A 26,126-nucleotide genomic window follows, 5' to 3' on the forward strand; every position below is an offset into this window, starting at 1 on the left:
CAGATCCCACCCCATTTAACATCCCATCACAGGCCATTGGGCCTATTTACCATGAATAGTTAAAGATCAATTAATTGCCAGAATCATGTTTATCCCATCATACCATCTTCTCCATAAACTTATCAAGTTTAATCTTGAAGCCAGATAGGTCTTTTGCCCCCACTACTTCCCTTGGAAGGCTATTCCAGAACTTCACTCCTCTGATGGTTACAAACCTTCGTCTAATTTCAAGTCTAAACTTCCCGATGGCCAGTTTATGTCCATTTGTTCTTGTGTCCACATTAGTACTGAGTTTAAATAATTCCTCTCCCTCTCCGGTATTTATCCCTCTGATATATTTATAGAGAGCAATCATATCTCCCCTCAACCTTCTTTAGCTTAGGCTAAACAAGCCAAGCTCCTTGAATCTCCTTTCATAAGACACATTTTCCATTCCTCGGATCATCCTAGTAGCCCTTCTCTGTACCTGTTCCAGTTTGAATTAATCCTTCTTAAACTTGGGAGACTAGAACTGCACACAGCATTCCAGGTTCACAGGCCTACCAGATTTAACGATGTCTCACCCTCCATATGGTATTTTTATTTTGTGAACAGTAGAACCTCAGAGTTACGAGCACCTCAGGAATGGAGGTTGTTCATAACTCTGCACAAAACGTTATGGTGGTTCTTTCAAAAGTTTACGACTGAATATTGACTTAATACGGCTTAGAAACTTTACTATGCAGAAGAAAAAAGCCACTTTCCCTTTATTTTTTAGTGGTTTACATTTAAGACTACTGTGCTGTATTTGCGTGTTTGTGGTTTTTTTTTTTTTTTTTTTGCAGTCTCTGCTGCTACCTTATTGTGTATTTCTGGTTCCAAATGAGGTGTGTGGTTGACTGGTCAATTTGTAACTCTGGTGTTTGTAACTGAGGTTCTACTGTATTTGTTTTAAACATTTCCTCAGTGAAGTTTGAGGGGGAATATCAGTCCTTCAGAATCCCAGCTGCGTCCACTGTTAAACTCAGGATGTTTGATTTCTTATGACTGTGGATGTGTGTCATAATAGAGGTACCTTACCATCCATGTTCTGCCTTCTACTCCATCATCATCGGCATTATCTGAACTCCTCTCACTTTGGCAGGCACTATAAATAAATAAGGAGGCATTCACCAAAGCGTGGATCAGTCCCCTGTTCTGACGTTTGATTTTAAATTTATCCTTTTAGATGAAGTTTTCATCTGTTGTACATAATAAATCTCAATTAACCAAACTCTTTTTGTCTTGTTTTTTTAATAAAAAGGGAATTGGTTTTCATGCTTCCTTGGCCAAGAGAGACCCTAATGCTCATAACTTGGATCACAAAAAGGAAATAAAACAGTAAGTATGACTTTCACAAAGAGAGGGCCTCTACAAGTGTGACCGTAATCTGCACAACAGTTAATCTGGTTTATGTTTGTGCAAGGCATATTTAATGTGCATGTACGTAGTCATTTGCTGTTCAGTTCAATTACTCAACAGAGCTGTAAACGGGAGTTTGAGTGGGAGTTCAAAAGGGGAGTTTGTCTTGTGGTGCTTGTTGGGGGTTTGTTTTTGCTGTGGGTGGTGGTGTTTGGGTGTGGTTTGTGTTTCCCAGATTAACAGGATTTAGGTGGAAAGGCTATGATAGATACAGAGGCAGCAGTGGGAATGATCCATGTAGTGGAAGACACAATGAGGATGACTGGATGTGGAAGCTGCGGTATGTACATGATCCTGGAGGGGGTACCTCGTAAGAGTTTTGTCTGCATTAAATGCCATCTGATAGAGCTGATGGAGGAAAAGATCCGAGGTTTGGAGATGCAGGTGGAAAGTCTGGTTGAGTTTAGGAAAGGGTTTGAGCAGATTTTGGAGCAAAGGCATGAGGTATCTGAAGGGAAAAGCTCAGACTTGCAGATGGAAGCAGGACTGGGGAATTCTGAGGGGAGACTGGGTGAGGAAAGTGGTCAGTGGAAGCATGTGACTAAAAGAACCAGGCAGAGGAAAAGATGGGCTAGTGAAGGCAAAATAGAGCTCAAGAATAGGTTTGCAGAGTTGGAAAATGAAGAAGGGGCTCAGCAGGTAATCACTGAAGATGGAAGGGCAAGGAAGAAGAGAAGAGCAGCTGGCCCTATAGGAAAAGGGGAAGAGTTAATGGAGACTACACCAAATATGAGCCCCAGGAGGATACAGGATGGGTTGAAGAGGATTATAAGGGAGAATAGGAATGGAAAGAACTTGCAGCCAGAGGGAACAGGGGATAGACTGGAGAACAGCACCGTCACCAGGAAAAGGCAGGTCTATGTGATCGGGGGATACAGCCGTGGGTAGGAGGAAGGGCTGTGTAGATACCAGTCTAATAGGTCATACTGGCTGTAGAATGAGCATGCCTAATAGGGTACAGAATGTGAGTGAGGCCAAACAGCAAAAATTAAGATGTTGGTACACCAATGTGAGGAGCCTCGGTAACAAAATGGAGGAACTAGAGCTACTGGTGCGGGAAGTGAAACCAGATACTATAGGGATAACAGAAACATGGTGGAATAGTCGTCATGACTGGGCTACAGGTATTGAAGGGTATGTGCTGTTTAGGAAAAACCGAAATAAAGGTAAAGGTGGTGGAGTAGCATTGTATATCAATGATGAGGTGGAATGTAAAGAAATAAGAAGCGATGAAATGGATAAGACAGAGTCCGTCTGGGCAAAAATTACATTGGGGAAGAAAACTATTAGAGCCTCCCCTGGGATAAAGAAAAGGAGTACTTGTGGCACCTTAGAGACTAACCATGGTGCCACAAGTACTCCTTTTCTTTTTGCGAATACAGACTAACACGGCTGTTACTCTGTCCCCTGGGATGGTGCTTGGGGTGTGCTGTAGACCGCCAGGATCTAATTTGGATATGGATAGAGTCCTTTTTAATGTTTTTAATAAAGTAAATACTAATGGAAACTGTGTGATCATGGGAGACTTTAACTTCCCAGATATAGACTGGAGGACAAGTGCTAGTAATAATAATAGGGCTCAGATTTTCCTAGATGTGATAGCTGATGGATTCCTTCAGCAAGTAGTTTCTGAACTGACTAGAGGGGATGCCATTTTAGATTTGGTTTTGGTGAGTAGTGAGGACCTCATAGAAGAAATGGTTGTAGGGGGTAGTCTTGGCTCAAGTGGTCATGAGCTAATTCAGTTCAAACTGAACGGAAGGATTAACAAAAATAAATCTGCAGCTAGGGTTTTTGATTTCAAAAGGGCTGACTTTCAAAAATTAAGGAAATTAGTTAGGGAAGTGGATTGGACTGAAGAATTTATGGATCTAAAGGTAGAGGAGGCCTGAGATTATTTTAAATCAAAGCTGCAGAAGCTATCAGAAGCCTGCATCCCAAGAAAGGGGAAAAACTTCATAGGCAGGAGTCGTAGACCAAGCTGGATGAGCAAGCATCTCAGAGAGGTGATTTAAGAAAAAGCAGAAAGCATACAGGGAGTGGAAGAAGGGAGGGATCAGCAAGGAAAGCTACCTTATTGAGGTCAGAACATGTAGGGTTAAAGTGAGACAGGCTAAAAGTCAAATAGAGTTGGACCTTGCAAAGGGAATTAAAACCAATAGTTCAAGGTTCTATAGCCATATAAATAATAAGAAGAAAACAAAGAAAGAAGAAGTGGGACTGCTAAACACTGAGGATGGAGTGGAAGTCAAGGATAATCTAGGCATGGCCCAATCTCTGAACAAATACTTTGCCTCAGTCTTTAATAAGACTAAAGAGAATCTTAGGGATAATGGTAGCATAACAAATGGGAATGAGGATATGGAGGTAGACATTACCATATCTGAGGTAGAAGAGAAACTCAAACAGCTTAATGGGACTAAATCAGATAATCTTCATCCAAGAATATTAAAGGAATTGGCACATGAAATTGCAAGCCCATTAGCAAGAATTTTTAATGAATCTGTAAACTCAGGGGTTGTACCGTATGATTGGAGAATTGTTAACATAGTTCCTATTTTTAAGAAAGGGGGAAAAAACGTGATCCGGGTAACTATAGGCCTGTTAGTTTGACATCTGTAGTATGCAAGGCCTTGGAAAAAAATTTTGAAGGAGAAGGTAGTTAAGGACATTGAAGTCAATGGTAAATGGGACAAAATACAACATGGTTTTACAAAAGGTAGATCGTGCCAAACCAACCTGATCTCCTTCTTTGAGAAACTAACAGATTTTTTAGACAAAGGAAACGCAGTGGATCTAATTTACCTAGATTTCAGTAAGGCATTTGATAGCGTGCCACATGGGGAATTATTAGTTAAATTGGATAAGATGGGGATCAATAGGAAAATTGAAAGGTGGATAAGGAATTGGTTAAAGGGGAGACTACAACGGGCCTACTGAAAGGTGAACTGTCAGGCTGGAGGGAGGTTACCAGTGGAGTTCCTCAAGGATCAGTTTTGGGTTTAGTCTTTTTTAATCTTTTTATTACTGACCTCGGCATAAAAAGTGGGAGTGTGCTAATAAAGTTTGCAGATGATACAAAGCTGGGAGGTATTACCAATTTAGAGAAGGACAGGGATATCATACAGGAGGATCTGGATGACCTTGTAAACTGGAGTAATAGTAATAGGATGAAATTTAATAGTGAGAAGTGTAAGGTCATGCATTTAGGGATTAATAACAAGAATTTTAGTTATAAGCTGGGGACGCATCAATTAGAAGTAACCAAGGAGGAGAAGGACCTTGGAGTATTGGTTGATCATAGGATGACTGAGCCGCCAATGTGATATGGCCGTGAAAAAAGCTAATGCGGTCTTGGGATGCATCAGGAGAGGTATTTCCAGTAGGGATAAGGAGGTTTTAGTACCGTTATACAAGGCACTGGTGAGACCTCACCTGGAATACTGTGTGCAGTTCTGGTCTCCCATGTTTAAGAAGGATTAATTCAAACTGGAACAGGTACAGAGAAGGGCTACTAGGATGATCCGAGGAATGGAAAACTTGTCTTATGAAAGGAGATTCAAGGAGCTTGGCTTGTTTAGCCTAACTAAAAGAAGGTTGAGGGGAGATATGATTGCTCTCTATAAATGTATCAGAGGGATAAATACCGGAGAGGGAGAGGAATTATTTAAGCTCAGTACCAATGTGGACACAAGAACAAATGGATATAAACTGGCCACCAGGAAATTTAGACTAGAAACTAGACAGAGGTTTCTAACCATCAGAGGAGTGACATTTTGGAACAGCCTTCCAAGGGAAGCAGTGGGGGCAAAAGATCTATCTGGCTTTAAAATTAAACTCGATAAGTTTATGGAGGAGATGGTATGATGGGATAACATGGTTTTGGTAATTAACTATTCATGGTAAATAGGCCCAATGGCCTGTGACGGGATATTAGATGGGATGGGATCTGAGTTAACCAGGAAAGAATTTTCTGTGGTATCTGGCTGATGAATCTTGCCCATATGCTCAGGGTTTAGCTGATCGCCATATTTGGGGTCAGGAAGGAATTTTCCTCCAGGGCAGATTGGAAGAGGCCCTGGAGGTTTTTTGCCTTCCTCCGTAGCATGGGGCACGGGTCACTTGCTGGAGGATTCTCTGCTCCTTGAAGTCTTTAAACCACGATTTGAGGACTTCAATAGCACAAACATAGGTGAGAGGTTTTTTGCAGGAGTGGTGGGTGAAATTCTGTGGCCTGCATTGTGCAGGAGGTCAGACTAGATCATAATGATCCCTTCTGACCTAAATATCTATGAATCTACTCTTTTATACGCATTTGGATTACCTTGCAGTTTTTACTTGTAGAGAGTTATGTATCTGAAACATGCAGATAGCAAACGAACTTCTTAAGCCAAAGTGTTTAAGCACTGGAAAGAAGTAATGACTTGGAGCCAGTTTTGCCGAGGGCTGAATGCGCTCGACTCAGCCAGGGAGCTGTACATGTGCAGTATTTGGGCCCCAGTACTACCAAACTGTACTCTAATACCATGGATTCACTACTTCTACTTTTCAGATGGAGGAAATCTTTCCTGTGCAGCCTAGTGTTTGGAATCCCTGTCTTAATCTTAATGATATATATGCTAATACCTGCTGGCCAACAGCATGGCAGTATGGTGCTGGAACGAAATCTAATTCCTGGATTATCTATTTTAAATCTTCTCTTCTTTGTCCTGTGCACTTTAGTTCAGGTATGTAAATGGTATTTCTTGGGTATTTTCTTTCCTTTCAATGTCCCCTTACTTAATCTGATTTAATACAAAAAATTAGACTGGAAAGCCGTATTGGATTGCATCCACCCCCCTGTAAATTCAGGATATATAGGATAAAGTGGCCCTATATATAAGTGAGTCAGTGACCAAATCAAGAGTTGAACTCAGGACCTTAACTCTTCTATCATAATGTTCACCCCCGCATGCCACCCCTTTATTTTCTCTCTTCACCTGTCATGTCATGCCTGGTTAGATTGTTTGGGGAGAGGGTACCATCTTATTCTGTATATTTTATTATATATATGTAATATGGCACCCAAGTTGTGTTAGTTATCTTTTTAGATAGATAAGATGGTATCCTCTCCCCAAAGAATTCAATCTAACCAGGCATGACATGACAGGTGAAGAGAGAAAATAAAGGGGTGGCATGCTGGGGTGAACATTATGATAGAAGAGTTAAGGTCGTGAGTTCAACTCTTGATTTGGTCACTGACTGTGACCTTGGGCAAGTCACTTAATCTTTATGCCTCCATTTTCCCCTACACTGTAATAAAAGGATAATAATACTGACCTACTAACCTCACAGGGTGGTTGAGACTGCAGCAGTTAATGTGAGAGGATAAAGGAGGGATGTGTACAACACAGAGCAGTGAGAGGGGGAAAGGAGCACAGAGGGGTGGGGATCAAGAAGTGAAAAGTGGGTAAGATAAGAGTGAGACAGAAGCGATGGGTGGGTGGGGTAGCAGTGAACTTAGGTTACTTTTTTCTTGCTGCATTCCTGTTCTGTTGCAATGAGGCTTTAAAAGCATTTCCTCACAGTCCTGCTATGACATGACTACATCTAACTATTTAGAACATTTCTATTTAATGGACCTAATTCTCTCTTACACAACTGATGTAAATCAGGAGTAACTCCATTATTTTTCATTTGTATTGCAGTAGCAGGTAGGGGGCCCAGTCATAGACAGGGGACCCCATTGTGTGAAGTGTTGCACAAAGAGAACAAAAAGACCATCTCTGTCCCCAGGGGTTTTACATTGTAAGACAATTCCATTGAAGTTAGACCATGGTTAAATTAGTGTGAGCTAAGAATCAGGCTCATTAACGTCAGCCTCACTATTTACAGCTCTTTGCTATAATCTGTACTGTACATGCCCTGCTTTCACTGCTGTGATTAATAGGCATTTGTATATACTTTCACTGACAGTTCCTCGGTGGATGGTACTTTTATGTCCAAGCTTACAAATCACTGAAGCACAAAACAGCCAATATGGATGTACTGATTGTGCTGGCCACAACTATTGCTTATATATACTCTTGTGTGATCTTGGTGGTGGCTATAGCTGAAAAAGCAGAGGAAAGCCCCGTCACGTTCTTTGACACACCACCTATGTTGTTCGTATTCATTTCTCTTGGGAGATGGTTGGAACACATAGCAAAGGTAACCAGTCTACACGTTAAGCACTTATGAACAGTAATGAAGAAAATAATATGGCATCTCTATGAATAGAAACTGCTTACATGTATTTTGGTAGGAGTGTTTCTGGCGTGCAGTGTGGCGTACGCTGCAGTTTGATGAGAGCCTGGTGGGTTGCTATGTTAACTGCACACACAGGATCATAGAACTGTGGGTCTGGAAGGGATCTTGAGAGGTCATCAAGTCCAGCCCCCGTGCATGTCTACTTAAAATGTGAGACACATGATGGGTGAGGTAATACCTTTTATTGGACCAACTTCTCAAGCATTTATCTTTATTTATGTTGTTTGCATAGAGTAAAACATCAGAAGCACTTGCTAAACTAATGTCTCTCCAAGCTACTGAAGCTACCATAGTGACTCTTGGACCTGACCACTCCGTCATCAGGTATATATTATTCACCCAAAGCCCTTCAGCCTGCTGGGATGGGCTGACTAGATCTGATGCATTTAATGGTAAAAGCATTTTTGTTCCTATTAACGGGATGGATCAAATTGTTCATCTCTCATAATTGGGTGCTTCTTACAGGGAGGAGCAGGTGGCTGTTGAACTGGTTCAGCGGGGTGACATTGTAAAAGTTGTCCCTGGTGGGAAGTTCCCAGTTGATGGAAAAGTCATTGAAGGCAGCTCTATGGCAGATGAATCTCTCATTACTGGTAATTTTCTTTATGCTTAGCAAAGCTAGCTGGCTGCTGGATCTCCTTCTTAAACTGGTCACACTTGTTCCCTGTATTCATTCTCCTCTTCATCCACTCCTCTTAGCTTTGGGAAAGTTCTGATACAGATTCAGACTACTTTATGGGACTGGCCTTTATACCAGGCTGATTCAAACCCTGATATCTGGTTACACCGGACTTTGGGGAAGACTGGATCTGGATTAGATGCCTCTGTCTAATTCTGACCATCATGACTTCTGTTGATCAGCTAACAGCAGTGTCGCATGGACTTCAGGACTGAGGGGCTTTAGGCACGGTTGTCTTAGACCTAAAAGGTGCTGGGGACCTGGAGGGAGTTTTCTCTGGAAGAATATTTGCAGAAATGGTGCATTTTTAAAACTAACTAATAAACTGTAAATAGACAATATCTCAAATCCATCAGGAAGTGAATGCACGGACTTGAGAAGGACAACCCCAGGCATTCATCAAGGGAGCAGGATAGAAGGAGAGCATTATCTCCTAACATTTGCTATGCTCATCAGAATTTTTTCTACTTCATGACATTTCCACATGGGAAACTGTGATGTTGAGACAGAGACATAGATAGATATATTATTTTTTTAACCTGGTTCCTGCCATTATAAATCCTTTAAAGGAACTATAAACCTTAACTATTCATTTGGTTGCTTGCTTTGGGTTGATGTGATTTTTGGAGGCGTGGGTGAAATTTTCTCATTTTGAGAACCAGCCACATCATTAACCTCGTGTGTAGAAAAAAATATGACTAAGGAAATACAGATTGGCTCCCAGTGTACTAGCGCTTGTCACAGTGTGCACATGGGAACTTTGCAAAGGTGGCAGTTTCTCTAGTCTCTGGAAGGGAAGGGGCTAGACTGCTTGCTCTCTGACATAGATGCCAAAAAAAGTTCTCCTAAGGTATCTGCATGTATTGAGCCAGTTTGTCCCTGGCCTTTGTGGGGGTGCACGGAAGAGAAGGAGTGAAAGATCAAGGACCCTTCCCTTTCCCCCCGTGTGTATTTTGTACAAGGGCCAGGAAGAGTCTCAGGCCCTGTGCTCAGAGGAGTATGGCTAAAGCAGATTCTCCTTTAACTCACTGTAATGCAATTTTGGAACATGAAAATATGAATTGCCTCCCCACTAACCTCATGATGTTCTTAGTGGCCAGGCAGTGCAGCATTGTGATGTCCTAGGTGGTCATGGCCTTGTTACAGTATTGTTCCACCTCGTTCCGACTGTCGGCTGAGCCTGAGCAGACTGACTAGTAATGTGATAAATGGTGAATTCCCTGGCTGAGATACATAATTAAAAAACAACCTTACTAGTCTAGCTCATTTGTCTCAAGGTTGCAACTGAGGCACATTGAACTAGCTGATTCTGATCTTTGAGTGGCAGGGATCAGAGGTCATTTGGATACGCTGGGACACGTCCATTCAAGGCTCTAAAAATAAACAATAGGCAGAGCCGGTGGTAGGCATAAACAGAATAAGCAACTGCTTAGGGCCCTTGAGCAGCTCAAGGGGGCTCCCTATTAATTATTAGTTGGGGGGGGGGAGAGAAATATTCCTGATTAGGACCCCCAGTGGGCTAGCGCTGGCATCAATAACCTTCAGACTCAATAACTGCTAGCCAAACAGCCTGTAGGTTCTGCCGTGGTGTCTGATCCAAACCTGTTGGAGTGAATGGGGTGACCTCTGTGGGCTTTGGATCAGGCCTCTGGAGGGGAGCAAGTGACAAAGTGAGCAAGAAAGAAGCAGTGGATGGTTGCTGAGGCTCTTGCTGTGAAAATGAACATGGAAAACATTTTCCTGAAAAGTGATACAGCCTTTTAAAAAAAAGCAGTCTTTCAAATTATGGTTCAAAACTGAATTATTATTTAGCATGTAGCAGGCTATCTATCTTTATGTACCTGTGCTCCCAGACTACAGGTAGTTGTCCTGACCCTATTGCTCTTTTGTCCTAGGGGAAGCCATGCCAGTCACTAAAAAACCTGGGAGCACAGTGATTGCAGGTTCTATAAATGCACATGGCTCAGTTCTCGTTAATGCAACTCACGTTGGGTCTGACACCACCCTGGCACAAATTGTGAAATTGGTAGAAGAAGCTCAGATGTCAAAGGTAAAAATAAAAATACTGCACTTTGTATGTAAATCAGCAAGGCTTTTGCTGTTGTGATATTTGTTTTAGAATGAGCAAGAAACAGACTTAAAAAAACCAACTCAGTTATGGAATAAGGGTTGGTAGATGTTATCATGTCCACTATGTACTTATCTTTGTTGGTTTAGTCATAAAACAAGTATCTTTGTGTTTTATTTTTATAGGCACCCATTCAGCAATTGGCTGATAAGTTTAGTGGATATTTTGTTCCATTTATCATCATCATTTCAACAGCGACATTGCTAGTGTGGATCACAATTGGTTTTATAAACTTTGATGTTGTTCAGAAATACTTTCCTGTAAGTAGTGCCGTTGGTCCCAATATTTGCTCTTAACAACCCCATATTAGTAATGTAGCTTTTGTACTTTCCAAAGGGCTGATACTGCCAGATGCCAAACACCCTCAACTCTCAAATGCGTTAGGTTTCTGTGTAGAATAAACTAAATATGTTTATGTAGTTAGTTTTTTGGCCAGCCTCCACAGAGTTGTTAGTCCATCTTCATCTCTGCATGGGATTCTGGCAAAAAATGAAATCGGTGGAGATATACCAGAGATGAATATGGTCCAGTAGCTGGATTGCCCAGAGAGCTGAGGAATTGCTGACAGGTTTGCAAACTGCCTTCACTGCTGCTGATCATGGAGCTGGTCTTTAGAAACATGAATGGCATATTGATTACGTTTAAGACACGTAAATGGTTCTGCCAGGCTCACAGATTGTGGAAGGCTGTGCATCCCAGAGATGGCATATTTATCCTTGCGAGTGGAGGGGAAAACACAGCAGGTTGTATTATTACCTGGGAACAGATCTGCATAGCAGCACTTTTGCATTTGCAATGCTTATTACTCCAAGGGGTAAATCTCCACAGGAGTGTGGTATAAGCAAAATTTTGGGGGCCCGTGTGGGGACGGAATAAGTTTGGGGGCGTGACAGGTGAGAGGTGTAATGCCAATGGATCTACCACTATGTGGATCCTTTGGCCACAGCTCACTGTGGAACGGGTCGTCTACTTCTGGTGGAGGATCCCTTCTCCCCCAGTCCTAATGGGATCCCAGCATAAAGTCATAGAAATGTAGGGCTGGAAGGGACCTCAAGAAGTCCTCAAGTCCAGCCACCTGCACTGAGGCAGGACCAAGTAAACCTAAACCATCCCTGACAGGTGTTTGTCCAACTTGTTTTCAAAAGTTTCCAGTGATGGGGACTCCATGACCTCCCTTGGAATGCTATTCCAGAGCTTAACTACCCTTATAGTTAGAAAACTTTTCCTAATATCTAACCTAAATCTCCCTTGCTGCAGATTAAGCCCATTGCTTCTTGTCCTACCTTCAGTGGACATGGAGAACAACTGATCACTGTCCTCTTTATAACAGTCCTTAACATATTGGAAGACTGTAATCAGGTCCCCCCTCAGTCTTCTTTTCTCAAGACTAAGCGTGGCCAGTTTTTTTAACCTTTCCTCATAGGTCAGGTTTTCTAAACCTTTTCTCATTTTTGTTGCTCTCTGCTGGACTCGCTCCAATTTGTCCACATCTTTCCTAAAGTGTAGTGCCCGGAATTGGACACAGTTCTCCAGCTAGGGCTACACCAGTGCCAAGCAGAGCAGGACAGTTACCGCCTATATCTTACATACAATATTCCTGTTAATACACCCCAGAATCACATTAGGTTTTTTTGCAGCTGCATCACATTGATGATTCATTCAGTTTGTGGTCCACTATAATCTCCTAGATCAGTGGTTCTCAACTGTGGTCCACCGCTTGTTCAGGGAAAGCCCCTGGCGTGCTGGGCCGGTTTGTTTACCTGCTGCATCCGCAAGTTCGGCTGATCGCGGCTCCCACTGGCTGCAGTTTGCTGTGCCTGGCCAATGGGGGCTGTGGGAAGCGGTGCGGGCCGAGAGGTGTGCTGGCCACCCTTCCCGCAACCCCCATAGGCCTGGAGCACTGAACCGCGGCCAGTGGGAGCTGCGATTGGCCAAACCTGCAGACGCCTGGCGCGCCAGGGGCTTTCCCTGAACAAGCAGTGGACCCCAGTTGAGAACCACTGTCCTAGATCCTTTTCAGCAGTGTTACCACCTAGACAATTATTCCCATTTTGTAGTTGTGCATTTGATTTTTTCCTTCCTAAGGGAAGTACTTTGCACTGAATTTCATCTTATTGAATTCAGACCAATTCTCCAATTTCTCAAGGTCATTTTGAGTTTTAAACCCTGTCCTCCACAGTGCTTGCAACTCCTCCCATCTTAGTGTCATCTGCAAATTTTATAAGCATATACTCCATTATCCAAGTCATTAATGGAAAATATTGAATAGTACCAGACCCAGGACTGACCCCTGTGAGGCTCCACTAGATGCAACCTGCCAATTTGACAGCAAACCATTGATAACTACTATTTGAGTACAGTCTTTCAACGAGTTGAGCACACACCTTATAGTACTTTCATCTAGACCACATTCCTCTAGTTTTCTTATGCATCATTGTGTCAAAAGCCTTACCAAAATCAAAGTATATCATGCTGCCCTGCTGCTCAATCTGTGCTCTGAGGGTGGGACTTGCCGCTAGATGAATATAATATTCCCAGTGTGCCTGGTAACTATAATCTGTTGTTCTGTTTTTCTTTTCTATATCTGAGATTTCCAGATAGATGCATGTTTGAAATTACTGCTCTTTACTAGACATTGTGTCCTATGTTAGCAAACAAACATCTTTCTCTCTCTTTTTTTTTTTTTTTTTTTTTTTTTACTTGCAGCATCAGAACAAACACCTCTCAAAAGCTGAAGTAATAGTGAGGTTTGCATTTCAAACCTCAATCACTGTGTTGTGCATTGCATGTCCCTGTTCCTTGGGCTTGGCTACTCCAACAGCTGTGATGGTGGGCACAGGAGTTGCTGCTCAGAATGGTATTCTCATCAAAGGTGGAAAACCCCTGGAAATGGCCCACAAGGTTAATAGCTCATCATGGAAGTGTTGTATTAATACCATTTATACTGGTTGCCAGCTAGAACAAAATTTCCCAGCAAATTCTGTTAATCTATGGAAATGACTTTTTTTTTTTTTAATTGGTCATTGCTCTTATCATTTTGAAGGTAGATACTTTTCAGAATCACAGAGAGAGGCAGTGTTTCTTTATGGTCACAGCAAAGGGGTGAGAGACTGCAGATCCTGACTTCTCATCCCAGCTGGGCCACTGAGTTGCTGTATGACCTTGTGCCAAGTCACTTTCACCTTTTGTTTCCTCATCTTTACTCCAGCTGTCAAGTGGTTACTACAAGTACTTCCCTCCCTAGGTTCAGGAATCTTGTGACATTTGATGAGTTCAAGTTTGAACTGCTTCAAAGCACCATACAAATGCTGCTGCTCATTGGTCTTTAGTACAGCATCTAAAAACTGTTCTTCTCATGTTGAGAGAGGAAAATAGATGCCACGATTTAATACTTTAGATATTGTCAGTTGAGTTTAAATAGACATTTCGTGAATTCTGTGCACACGCTGCTTGCCGTTAAATTTGCAATGCTTGTAGTAACTATTATATAGTGAAATACCCCAGTTTTACTTAGACAATGTGGTTATTTCCTATTTTATCAAGATGGAGTAATTTATGGTAAATGCTGACATTTTAATGACAATCACTCAGAGAAGGAAAAGAATATTAGGTAGAATTAGAGCACAGGACAGTTCATGGTATAGACACCTGTAACTTGCGTAGCTTATTCTCTTTTTATACTGGCAGAGGAGGTTGACTGCCAATGATGTGTCTATTTTGAATGTTGTGTGTGCATAAAAAGTAAAATATTCATGAACATTCATTAATTGATCATACTTCTCAACTACACACACACTTGAACAGAGACATTATATTGTACATTATATTCCAACCATTCTCATACTCACTGTGCTTGAGTTTAATATTACAGCAGTAACTGAAATATGTTATTTTGTGCAGATAAAGACTGTGATGTTTGATAAAACTGGGACCATCACCTGTGGCGTTCCTAAAGTCATGAGGATGCTCTTGCTAGGGGACACGGCTAAGCTGTCCCTAAAGAAGGTACTTGCAATTGTCGGCACTGCAGAAGCCAGCAGTGAGCATCCCTTAGGAGTGGCTGTCACTAAATACTGTAAAGAGGTATGTATTTCAAGCATTGCCCAAGGATATCTGTGTGAGCAGCAGTATTGCACTGAATAAGCCAGACACAGCTGGGTAGACCTGGCTTCACAGTGAGACCTGCATCTTTACAAACCTTTAGGACCTTAAATCTGATCATGGGCAGTAGCCCTTAGAAGAACCAGGTTTATGAACAGCACTGAGAATGTGGGTTCCAGCCTGATGATGGTCAGGAAATGGCAAGCCCTAGCTTCTTGCTTCTGTTTAAATGATTTAGACCTGGGATTCCCACTTTCCATTCCCGGTTGTGAATAGGATCTTAGTGTCTGCAGTGAACATAGCTCCCTGCCTGACCTAAGTGAAAGATGTTAGTACTGTTGCATTGTGGGTTGAATCACAGTTCCAGCTGTGTAAGCTAGTAATTAACCTGGCGACTTGCTGATGTTACATGCTTCCTACCATGGGAGTTAGGATCTGCTAAGTCGGTCTCCGTGTCAGTTCCAGGTTTTAAATTTCCTCTGGCTGACGACAGGTCCTCTTAATAAAAGGCTAGTTCATCTGGAATCTGCTTTCCCTTGCTGATTTGCCAGAGCCTGAGTTTGGTGACCTTCAGGTTACAGTGCAGCATTTATTCTGGCCAAGCTTTTGATGACTCTTAATAATGGGTAATTGAGCTGCAGCCGGGGGTGGGAGGAGTTTTACATTGTGATTTATAACTGGTGGGGTTACAAGAAACTGCATGGTTTAGTGGGAAGAGCATTGAGCTGAGATTTCAGAGACCTGTGTTCTAATTCAGTTTTTGCCTCTGATCTGGTGAGTGACACTGGGCAAGTCACTTCACCTCTCACCCTTTGTCTGTCATATTTAGATTTTAAGCCCTTCAGGGAAGAGACTCTCTCTCACGATTTTTGTTACAGTGTCTGACAAAATGGGGCCAGGATCTTGGTTGGAGCTTCTAGATGCTACTGTAATAGTAATAATAATTTAGATGCCTTGGCAACAGCCACCTAGTTTAAACTTTCAAATAAATACATAGAATGGGTACCTAGAACATGGAACTGGACTATGGACAGGTGAAATGGTGATTTTACATTTAATAATTCACAAGAAGCATGTATAGTCCCTTCTCACACACTGCCTGACAGTAGCCAGTTCTGTTAGTTATTTATCTGATCACTAAATTTAGCCAGAAAGATTTTAACAAACCTAAGTATCACATGAACTGCAAGCCTTTGAGTCTGACAAACGGCTAGTCTCTGAGATTACCCATCTCTGTGCAAATCAGCAAATACTATCTATGGCATGTGTTTCCCTAATACTTCAGGAAGAATGAAAACACAACCAGAAACACAAAAGGAAGGCAATCTTAAATAACAGCCTCCCCTTATGCTTACATAAAAGCTACTGGCCAATGTTAACTGACTTATGAAAAGATAAATTTGGCAGCAATATGAATATCCAACACGTCTAGTATAAACCTTTAGGGGTAAACGCTTAGAAAATTAAAATGCCTACTTGGAAGGAGAAGAATTCTAGTTGGTAATGATCTGGATGCCTGCCTGCCTTTTTTTTTTTTTTAAATGGGCTATCTTCTCCTGGTTGCTGTTTTTGAATCCACTTTCTTGTGCGTGAGTCACTTCTATAATATCACATGCCTTACTTGTCACCTGACCATAGCTTGCATGTATAGCCCTTACATATTTGAATATATTTTGTAGTATATCCACTGGCATTTCTAAACTATCGCTAGACTGTTCGATAGGCCATGGGTAGCTCTGTTGAATTCCGTGAATACCTCGGAAATTATTAGGGTCCATTAGCTTTTTAATTTGACTATTTCCTCTTTATAAATTTGGAGTTATAAAAAATGGTCTTGGCATCCTGTGAAGTGGTTCACTCACTGCAGGAGCTCCTCCTCGTGGCCAGGCGTGGCTTAGCGGCTCTCTCCCTATATGGCGCCCCTTCCTGATGGTTGCTCCGTTGGTCTCTCTTCTGTAACTCGGCCCTCTGGCCACGTCACAATATTTATGTCCTCCCATTTCGGGGTAACAAAGTTCAACAAACAAAAGTTCAACAAATAATTCCAAGACCTTGTGTCAGGTCTCTGACCCCTGACTCTGGGCCCAGTGGTTCTCACACCTTTGCCTCAGTGCTTTCTAATGTTCACTTCTCCAGACTCATGCCACCTTGCCAGTGGCCCTCCCACTACACCATATTCCAGCCCAGAGACTGTACAACCAGCAGCTGAGGTCTGGCACAGTCCCACTTGCTGCTCCTGCTTCCCTGGGCTCCTTCCTACCCAGCCTTTCTCAGGCTCTCTTCTCTGCAACTTCCCTAGGTTGACCTGCCTTTCAGGGTTAGGATCCTAGAGCTTATTCTCCTCCCATCCCGGCTTCCTCCTCACCATCTCTGTTCCCAGAAAGTGGTTGCAGACTCTCTCCTTGCCACTCCCATCTGCTACAAACTTCCTCTCTGCATACTAACCTGCCTGCTCCTGCCCAGCTGGGCTTCGTGATCCGTTCAGCCTGCCTGTCGCTCCAGGTGCAGCCAGGTAACAAAACTGGCTTCTAAGGCGCACAATAACCCATTCAGGGCCTCTACGGGGTACATACTGCGTGTCACAACACAATTCTTTAACTTCTCCCTCTGATTCAATAATAAAGCCTGTTATCATAAGATTTCATTTTCTTTAAAAGTCCCAAAAAGAGTACCAGAGACAAGCTGTTTCTTAGTCCCTTGGTCAAACCAGTAGCTTTTAAGAATTAAATACGCTGGCTTTTTTTAACTGTAGTCATTTTAAAAAAAAGCTCATACTCCCCAACAGCGTAGTTGAAAGTTGATCCTTCCAAGAGGCAGCATGGTGTAGTGGTAGATTAGAGATTGGATCAAAAAAACCATAAGGAATATAAACAGTCACGCTTTGGGCAGGAGGCAACTATGTACTGTACTTATTTATGGGCAGGTTTTCCATTTATGGGGTTTTTTCTTCTGCAGAATCTGATATTATCCACTATCAGTGATGGGTCACTGGAATAGATGGACCTCTAGATCTGATCTGGTATGGTGATCCCTGTTTCTAGAAATCTAATAATAGCATTAGAAACCAGTAACTTCTGACTTCCAGTCCCTATTCTGACACTGATGCTGCATGTGGCTTCCAGCAAATCACTTAATCTTTCTCTCTGTTACCTCTTTGTAAAAAAAGGAGGAGGAGACCAACTTTTCTGTGGTGTTTTGAGAATGAATTAGCTGATATTTGTGCATCACTTGGATGATTCAAATGTGTTACAAGTTTTCATTATTATGTTTGCAGGAACTTGGCACCGAGAGCCTGGGATACTGCACAGATTTTCAGGCAGTCCCAGGCTGTGGAATCAGCTGTAAAGTGCGCAATGTGGAAGCTATACTGGGCCAGAGTGAGCAGAGACTGAGTGAGCAGAATGCTTACCTGAGCAGTGTCAGCACGGTTTCGCTGGGACACAGTTCATCGATCATGGTCTCTGAATCTGATGGTATGTCTGCCCTCAAAGCGTTTAGCCAACTACAAAGAGAGGTTTGAAAAACCAACAATACCAGCCACGGTGAAATAGCTATACACAATTAGAACTTGCTTCCTGCAGCAGGGAAGGTGGGATTATGTTAGAAAATACAAAGTAGCTAAAATGTATCATGGGAGAAAAGCAATATTCTTTTTTCTTAATGTGGCTGGAAAGCTAGCTGAGTACTTAGATAGTACAATGATGGGTGCTTTGCAAGCACATGTGACAAATAGGTAGTAAGATTCATAGACTCTAAGGACAAAAATCATTATCATTTTTCATTTATCATTATCAATCGCTGTTATCATTAAGTCTGACTTCCTGTATAACATAGACCATAAAACTTTCCTGACTTAATTCCTGTTTCAGCTGGAGCATATTTTTTTATCAAAACACACAGTCTTGATTTGTGAATTATCAGTGATGGAGAATTCACCACAACCCTTGGTAAATTGTTCAGTGGTTAATTGCCCTCACTGTTAAAAATGTATGCCTTATTTCTAGTCTGAATTTGTCTAGCTCCGCTTCTAGCTGTTGGATCCCATTATACCTCTGTCTGCTAGATTGACGAGCCCAATATCAAACACTTGTTCCCCATGTAGGTACTGAACGATTGTGACCAAGTCACTCCTTAACCTTCTCTTTTGTTAGGCTCAAGAAGCTCAATCTATTTAGTTTATCACTATAAGGTATGTTGTCCAATCCTTTAATCATTCGTGTGGCTCTTCTCTGAACCCTCCCCAATATATCAAGGGATTTCTTATTCAGACTTCATACCACATAAAAACAAAACAGCAAGTTCCATTTGAAAAGACAAGAAAGCCAGGGGAGAGCACAATTTGCTAATCTGCAGTATAGTTCCCCCTAGAACAGTCCCCACTTTCGCCTATCCTCTTGCCTTGCTGCCCTCCCGCCACTTTTTAGCCCATGCTTACTTTAACTTTATGGATTAAGTGTACATGGTTATCTTCTCAAATATCCCTTAAGGTACTGAATTAAAGGCACCATTGAATGGGTGCACATGTATCCTTGGGATAAATGTTTATTTTACATATAGAATTATAGTTATGTCCCTTTTAAAACTCATTTTGTCTACTAATGTTTTGCTGTTGACAATTCAGTTGATCTCATTGTGGAAGATGCATAGACACCAAGATTTGTTTTCAGGCTGTGGAATCTATCTTGCTCCTTCTTTACAAGTCTTGAAACATCTTGTCCATTACCAGATCATTTTCTCTCCTGTGCACTCCTCATTCCTTCCCACTCCCAACATTACCTCTGCTATAACCTTGTGTGAAAAACCATTGGAAATATATAATTGGGATATCTACGGCCCTGGTTCTGCAAGCACTTTCGTGCATGAGTGTCTTTATGCCTGTGAATACTTCCACTGAGCTCAAGGGGACTGTTCACATGCATAAAGATACTGGTGTGCGCAAGTGTTTTCAGGATTGGAATCCAAAGTAGAAAAGAGCTTTATAATGTGAAGTGCTGTTACCATTCCAGTAGGTCTTGGCAGAACAGGAGAGTAACACTTTCTAGTTTTTGTTGCTAATCAAAACCAAGGCAAGTCTCAATCCATCTAAAAGGCTACAGGATCATTGACGTGTAATAGAAAATTCCAGACATCACCACTGCCAGAGCAGATAATCATAAGGCTTAAATCTGTCTTAGTTTCCAAAGTAGCTCTTTTTAAGATGAAGCAGGTTAGTGACTGATTGCATCCTAATCTGACTTTACCCATCTGCAGAGGTTTCTCCTTCTGGCTTGTGGATGGTTATTTAAGTTCCTCCTGGTTTTTATTTCTGTTTACCACAGGTGAAGCAGCCCCTCTGACCTACTCAGTGCTGATTGGAAATCGTGAATGGATGAAACGGAACGGCTTGCTTATATCCAGTGATGTTAATGATGCAATGACAGGCCATGAAATGAAAGGACAGACAGCCATATTGGTGGCTATAGATGGTAATTAAAATTCTTTGAAGTGACGCAATGAAAAAATAAATACCACATCACATTGACCCTGCAAGTAACCCTGCTTGAATCAGATATCAACTATTTATTACTTTAGAGGGTGTCTTTCTAAGTTAGAGTGACAAGAGGCTACTTACCTTTTGGCCATAAATTGTTTGTGAACTCTAAGTGTGTAATGTGTAATCTGCAAAATGGCTTTAATTAAAAAGTAATTTCCAAGTCTCCTTTTGGCTGGAACCATCATTCTGAAAAGAGATGCTGCCAAAACAGAAGTCAGCTTGCAAACCTGCTTCCTTCCTGCCTTCATGTTGTCATCTAAAGGATCACAAGGTGACCTGTTCCATCACTTATCACTCATTAAAATGTTTCATGGTCAAACATGAGCATTCTTGTTTGGTTGAAACACAAAATAAAAGATGGATTAGATTGTGAACTTGTTGGGGCTTGTGTGTAGCACATTGGGGCCCTGGTCTGTTTGGTACTGTTTGACACTGTTTGGTACAGTGTCTAACACAACAGTTCCCAGATCCGGACAGGAGGCCTCTGGGCTTTGTTACATAAATATTAACTAATAATTCTGGTCTGATCCTTTTGCGACCTTAGAGCTATTTTTGCAGACACTTCAACTTTTCAGCCTGCTGCCCGTTATCAGTAGTGGGTCCAGCAAGACTGAATGCCCTTATTTTTTCCCAGCAGCATCAAAAAGAGGGACTTGCTCTACAGTTGCTGGGCCTACCATTGGGAGATCATCCCCTGCCCCATCACGACCCTTGACTTACTACCCTTTCTCACCGTAACACAGGACTTTATAAAAAAAAATCCTTGATTGACCACTATTCCACCAGCAATAGTGACTGTAATTAAAGAGTTGGGGGCTGTGACTCATTTCAGATAAGCCCTTAATTTTTGAAATACAACTTGCAGTACTTGTCAACATGAAATATTTCAGACTGGCATGGCAGGCAGCAGGCATGCAACTTTCAGCGAGGCTATCTCAGGTAGAGGGCAAGTGTAATGTAAAAAGAAAAAAATATTCTGAGAGAGCCATCTGCTGAGGAGTTAGGTGGCTCAAAAGAGAGGTAGCTCCTTCCCTCTGGAGACATGCATTCAAATCCAGACTTGAATGACACCACCAGCGCAATTTCTGGCCCAAGTCCCCATTTGTCATCAGAAAACCATCACCTCATATGGCCCATTTTGGCACTGCATGCATAAAAGCCAGCCAGGACTGGAATAATAAGGATGATAAATGTTGGATCTGAACAGAAGCATATAGTCAGAGCAGTGTGTGTGTGTGTGTTTGCACTGTAGCAGTCTTCAGACAGTGATCATTACTATATTTGTGAACACTAAATTCACTCAAAATATTATAAATGCTGAAGTAATGTATTTGATAGTCCTACATATATTTATTTACAAGCAGGGGCAGGGTGGGGGAATCACACTAGCTTCTTTGAGATGTGTCTGCGCTATAATCCGGAGGTGTTCTTGCAGCATATGTGGATACACCTGAGCAGGTTTTTGATGTAGCTAGATCAAAGCTAGCTTGAGTTACAATAGCAGCAGGATGGGTGGTCCAATAGAGTATGCACCCAAGGCCCTGGGCAGGTGGGGCTTGTCCATGCTGCTGTGGCTTCACTACTATTATGAATCGATCCAGATATATCAAAGGTAGCTTGGGTACATCTACATGTGCTGCAGCCACATGTCCCAGTTGCAGTGTAGACATGCCCGTGGCCCTGCTTTGCTTTCCGTGCCTTTCTGCAGCTCTTTAATTAACTGAGTCTGTTTCCTTGCGAAGGTGCGTTGTGTGGAATGATCGCGATAGCAGATACCGTCAAACAGGAGGCAGCGCTTGCTGTGCACACTCTGCAAAATATGGGAATAGATGTGGTGCTAATAACAGGGGACAACAGAAAAACTGCAAAAGCAATTGCTACTCAGGTACTCTTCTTCTGTATAAAACAAATGTTCTAAACACTCGACCAGGGGCAGTGAACTGTTGTTGCTGGTTATTTTAGCCTTTGCATAGATGTGTAAGGTGTTTTACGCAAAGGAGGAAAAAAGATAATCTCTACCCTCATGAGTTTAACCATTAGGTAGGCTCATGCAAGCGAGTTATAGTGGGAGCTAGCAGACAAGGGAGTCTCGGAGCTTCCGTCAGCTCCCATGGAAGCGCAAATGAGCATTCAGTGTCGCACAGTGGCTGTTCAGCCACATGCAGTAGTTGCTGTACCCCTTTGCACTCTTTTCTTGTGAATTTATGAGCCATAGGCACAGCTTCGTAAAACCATTTTGATGGTGCCAAGAAGGAAGTTGCTAAATGAACTGGAAGTGAGCAGCAAGTTGGGCATACCATGAAGTCCTCTTCAAATAACTGAGTCCTAGGACAGCTCGCAAAAGCTCCCCAGAGAAAAAAGAATAATGCAGGCTTTTGTTTTTTGACAGTGATTTCACCCCTAATGGTTAGCCTCCTGCTTCCTTTCACTTAAAGGTAGTGTTCCTTCTAGTGACATCGGAAAACTCCTTTCGGGCCCTCTCCTGCTTCCTCTAAAGTTAATTGGAGTTTTGCTATTGATTTCAGTGGTAACAGGATCAGCCCCTTAAGCAGAGTTGTTACTACTAATGGTTGCTTTCTAAAGTGCAGACAGTGGCTTAAATGTATCTGATCATAGCCCATCGATGTCACCTACCAAGGTATAGCTACATCATCGCTCTACTTAGCCACTCCTCTACCCTTTCTCTGTTTTCTCTCACGCTGATGCTCCCATCTTTCCCTCTGTTCTACTGTCCTTTTTTCCTACTGTTGCTCCTACTGTTGCCTTCAATTACTCATTTAAGTAATCCACCAAATAGCAAAACCAGACAATAGCATGGTTCATAATCACCTTGTCTATTACAGTAATATCAGCTCCTTTTTGCTCATGCACGACACTTGTAATCCTTCTTGTATATTGTGTGTTATGTTTTCCTGAGATCTTTGAATAACGAAGGTTTCACTATATTTACTAATCTAGAAGCCTGTTTTTTATGACTCCTATGTTACGAGTGAAGTGAAAGGCTTGTAATTCCCCATCTATCTCTATCTCTCTGTCTCTCATCATATACTTACAGTATACGCTTTTTGGGGCAGGGACTGTGTTTGTACAGCATCTGGCACAACAGGGTCCTGGCCTCTGACTGGGACTCCTAAGTGCTACAGTAACATAAATAATACATAATATTGGGGGAAGGGGATGCCACAGCGCTTCAATACTTACCTGTTTAGAAAATGACTGAGTTAACCCTTAGAGCACTTGCCTTGTGTGTTATGCCAAGGAAGCCTTACAGTAGGAGCTGCAGTACTATGCAGTGCCTGAATCAAGGAGGAACAATGCTTGCTGGAATCTGTAGTCTCTGCAGCTGACGCTCTGGATGTGACTGCGTTCAGTCCCATTTTCTGAAAATTGTGTTTCCCTTCAGAGTCCATGCAAGTTGCTAGTGCAGCCCTCAATGGAGTTCAAGCATGGGGGACCCCAGAATAATCATCACTTTTTAATCTTTCTTTTCTGTGGTTAAAGCATATCAGAAGGGTCATTTATACTTTCTACTCTGCTGGGTTTTTTCTCCTTTCCCTGCTTGTTGTAGGTTGGCATCAAAAAGGTCTTTGCTGAGGTTCTGCCCTCTCACAAAGTCGCAAAGGTTCAGGAACTCCAGAACGAAGGGAAGAAGGTTGCCATGGTTGGAGATGGAGTCAACGATTCCCCGGCATTGGCTGGAGCAGACATTGGCATTGCTATTGGAACAGGCACGGATGTTGCCATTGAAGCTGCAGACGTCGTTCTTATTCGAGTGAGCTCAGTTGTTCAATGTAATCTTCTTCCTTGTTTCAGAGTAACAGCTGTGTTAGTCTGTATTCGCAAAAAGAAAAGGAGTACTTGTGGCACCTTAGAGACTAAACAATTTATTTGAGCATGAGCTTTCGTGAGCTACAGCTCACTTCATCGGATACATCCGATGAAGTGAGCTGTAGCTCACGAAAGCTCATGCTCAAATAAATTGTTTAGTCTCTAAGGTGCCACAAGTACTCCTTTTCTTCTTCCTTGTGTCGGTTCTGAGAAGTGCCTGGGTGGGACTGTGAAAAACTGTCTGTGCTTTTGTCTTGTAGAATGACTTACTGGACGTGGTTGCTAGTATTCATCTATCAAAGAGGACAGTAAGAAGAATACGAATAAATCTGGTCCTTGCCTTAATTTATAATCTGCTTGGGATACCTATAGCGGCAGGTAGGTGACTGCTGGTTCACAGCTTGTCAAAGAGCTCCTGAGTCCTGCTTTCAGATCTGACTCCAATTTGTTGGGAGAGGCAAGGTAGGCGCGATAATCTTTTACTGCACTAAGTTCTGCTGGTGGAAGACAAGCTTTTGAGCTTCACAGAGCTCTCCTTCAGAGCTCTACACAGAGTGTCATAGCGAAATACAAGATTGGACAGATTGTTAAGCATAAGAGGTTCACACAAGCGAGACCACTTAAAAGGAAGTGGACAGTTCAGGGTTAGCCAGCAGTAAGTTGCGTTACAAATTGTTGTAGTGAGCCATATTGCCAGTGGCTCTGTTAAGTCCGTAGCTTTTAGTGGTTTTTTTTTTAAGTGGTCTCCTACAGCATGAGTGAACCCCTCATGCTTAACAATCTGTCCCGACTTGTATTTAATGTAGACATTCCCCAGACATGAAGAGCTCCGTGAAGCTAAAAAGTTTGTCTCTTCCAATGACAGAAGCTGGACCCACCTTGTCTCTTTCATATCCTGGGAACAACATGGCTGCAGCAACCCTGAATCCCGTTGGTTGTGCAGCCTTGGGCAAATCACATAAACCCCGTGAGTCAAAGGGAGATAATAATCAGTCTGCCTCCCAGGCATGTGTTAAAGAATACAGCTCTTGCAAAATATCAAAATCTGATGCTCTGCTATGGCATTGAGGGCTGTCTTTATACATGCATACAACAATCCTAATACTCACCGTGAGCCCACCTTTGAACCTGTATTCAAGTACTGTATAAACACAATGAAATAAGCTCTGCCTCAGACTGCTTCCGGTGTAAGTCAAGTGAGATGAAGGATGGCAGGAGAGGGCTGCCTATCTGCCTCCAACCCAGCCATTGCTAACTGGCTGCCTTTCTTACAAATCTTGAGGGCATTGACTCAGGTGCTCAGGACTAGGCCCTAAGTTTTTATTTTTAAGCACAGTGTAAAGCACAATGAGAGACACAGCTAATCAGACCACTGAAAGGGTCACTTCTTTCTGTTTCAGATCTCAAAAATCTTCCTGTTCCCTCTGCTAACCCTCTTCATACACTTGTCATCATCTTGCCTTAATTACTGTCACTTTCTCCTTTCTAGCTTCCCTGCCTCACAAAGTCCCCTTAGGTCTGTCCAGAGTGCTGTTGCTAAGGTAAACATTCTCTCCCACTGCTATGACTATGTCCCCTCCTTGAGTCCCTCCACCAGATTCCTGTCATCCCCATAACTGACTCAGATTTCTCATTTGCAAAGCCCTAAATAATCTTGCCTCCTACCCTTGTTTTCTCTTTTCTCTATTTTATAGTCCTCTCAGCTTACTGCTTTCTCTGTCTCCTTCCCTCTCCGCACCCCCCCTCCCCCGCTCCCAAATTACCTATTTTCTATCATGAAACTTGGAACGCTCTTCCTGTTGTCCTCCATGAAGCACCCTTTCCTTCTCCAAATCCCTCCTTAAAACCTATGTCTTAGAGCAGTCCTCTCCTCTATCCTCAACAATCCTCCCTCACCTGAACTGTTTCAGGCTTTTCTCATTCATTTGCTTTGCTTTATTGCTATAGCAACAGAGAGAGACAAATAGCACGTCTTACCTTTGACCACAGTCCTGCAGTTGGATCCAGGCAGGGACAGATCCTTGCATCCGCACAAAGCACTTCTCATGGGCGCAAGAGTGTCTCCCCATCTGGATCCAACTCTACGACTGAGAGCCCATGTTTTGAAAAGCCCCATGTAAATTTATGTT

At 42.4% G+C, this 26,126-nt stretch overlaps 1 protein-coding gene across 4 annotated transcripts in view; it reads left to right on the forward strand.

Moving 5' to 3' along the window:
- The window catches only part of ATP7B (ATPase copper transporting beta), a 143,724-nt gene that overhangs the window by 111,280 nt on the left and 6,318 nt on the right, over positions 1-26,126 (forward strand). For 3 of the 4 annotated variants that reach the window (XM_073342989.1, XM_073342999.1, XM_073343009.1), the window contains 14 exons: positions 1,283-1,359; positions 5,993-6,167; positions 7,396-7,629; positions 7,961-8,052; positions 8,194-8,321; positions 10,303-10,457; positions 10,661-10,795; positions 13,242-13,436; positions 14,436-14,618; positions 17,911-18,109; positions 19,955-20,101; positions 21,912-22,054; positions 23,738-23,941; positions 24,258-24,375. In XM_073342989.1, coding sequence (XP_073199090.1) covers positions 1,283-1,359; positions 5,993-6,167; positions 7,396-7,629; positions 7,961-8,052; positions 8,194-8,321; positions 10,303-10,457; positions 10,661-10,795; positions 13,242-13,436; positions 14,436-14,618; positions 17,911-18,109; positions 19,955-20,101; positions 21,912-22,054; positions 23,738-23,941; positions 24,258-24,375 — 2,185 coding nt within the window. Of the gene's footprint in view, positions 1-1,282; positions 1,360-5,992; positions 6,168-7,395; positions 7,630-7,960; positions 8,053-8,193; positions 8,322-10,302; positions 10,458-10,660; positions 10,796-13,241; positions 13,437-14,435; positions 14,619-17,910; positions 18,110-19,954; positions 20,102-21,911; positions 22,055-23,737; positions 23,942-24,257; positions 24,376-25,486; positions 25,539-26,126 lie in introns of all 4 variants that reach the window. The other variant, XM_073342979.1, reaches the window with a different exon arrangement.

This window comes from Lepidochelys kempii, chromosome 1 (assembly GCF_965140265.1).
Source record: "Lepidochelys kempii isolate rLepKem1 chromosome 1, rLepKem1.hap2, whole genome shotgun sequence".
NCBI lineage: Eukaryota > Metazoa > Chordata > Testudines > Cheloniidae > Lepidochelys > Lepidochelys kempii.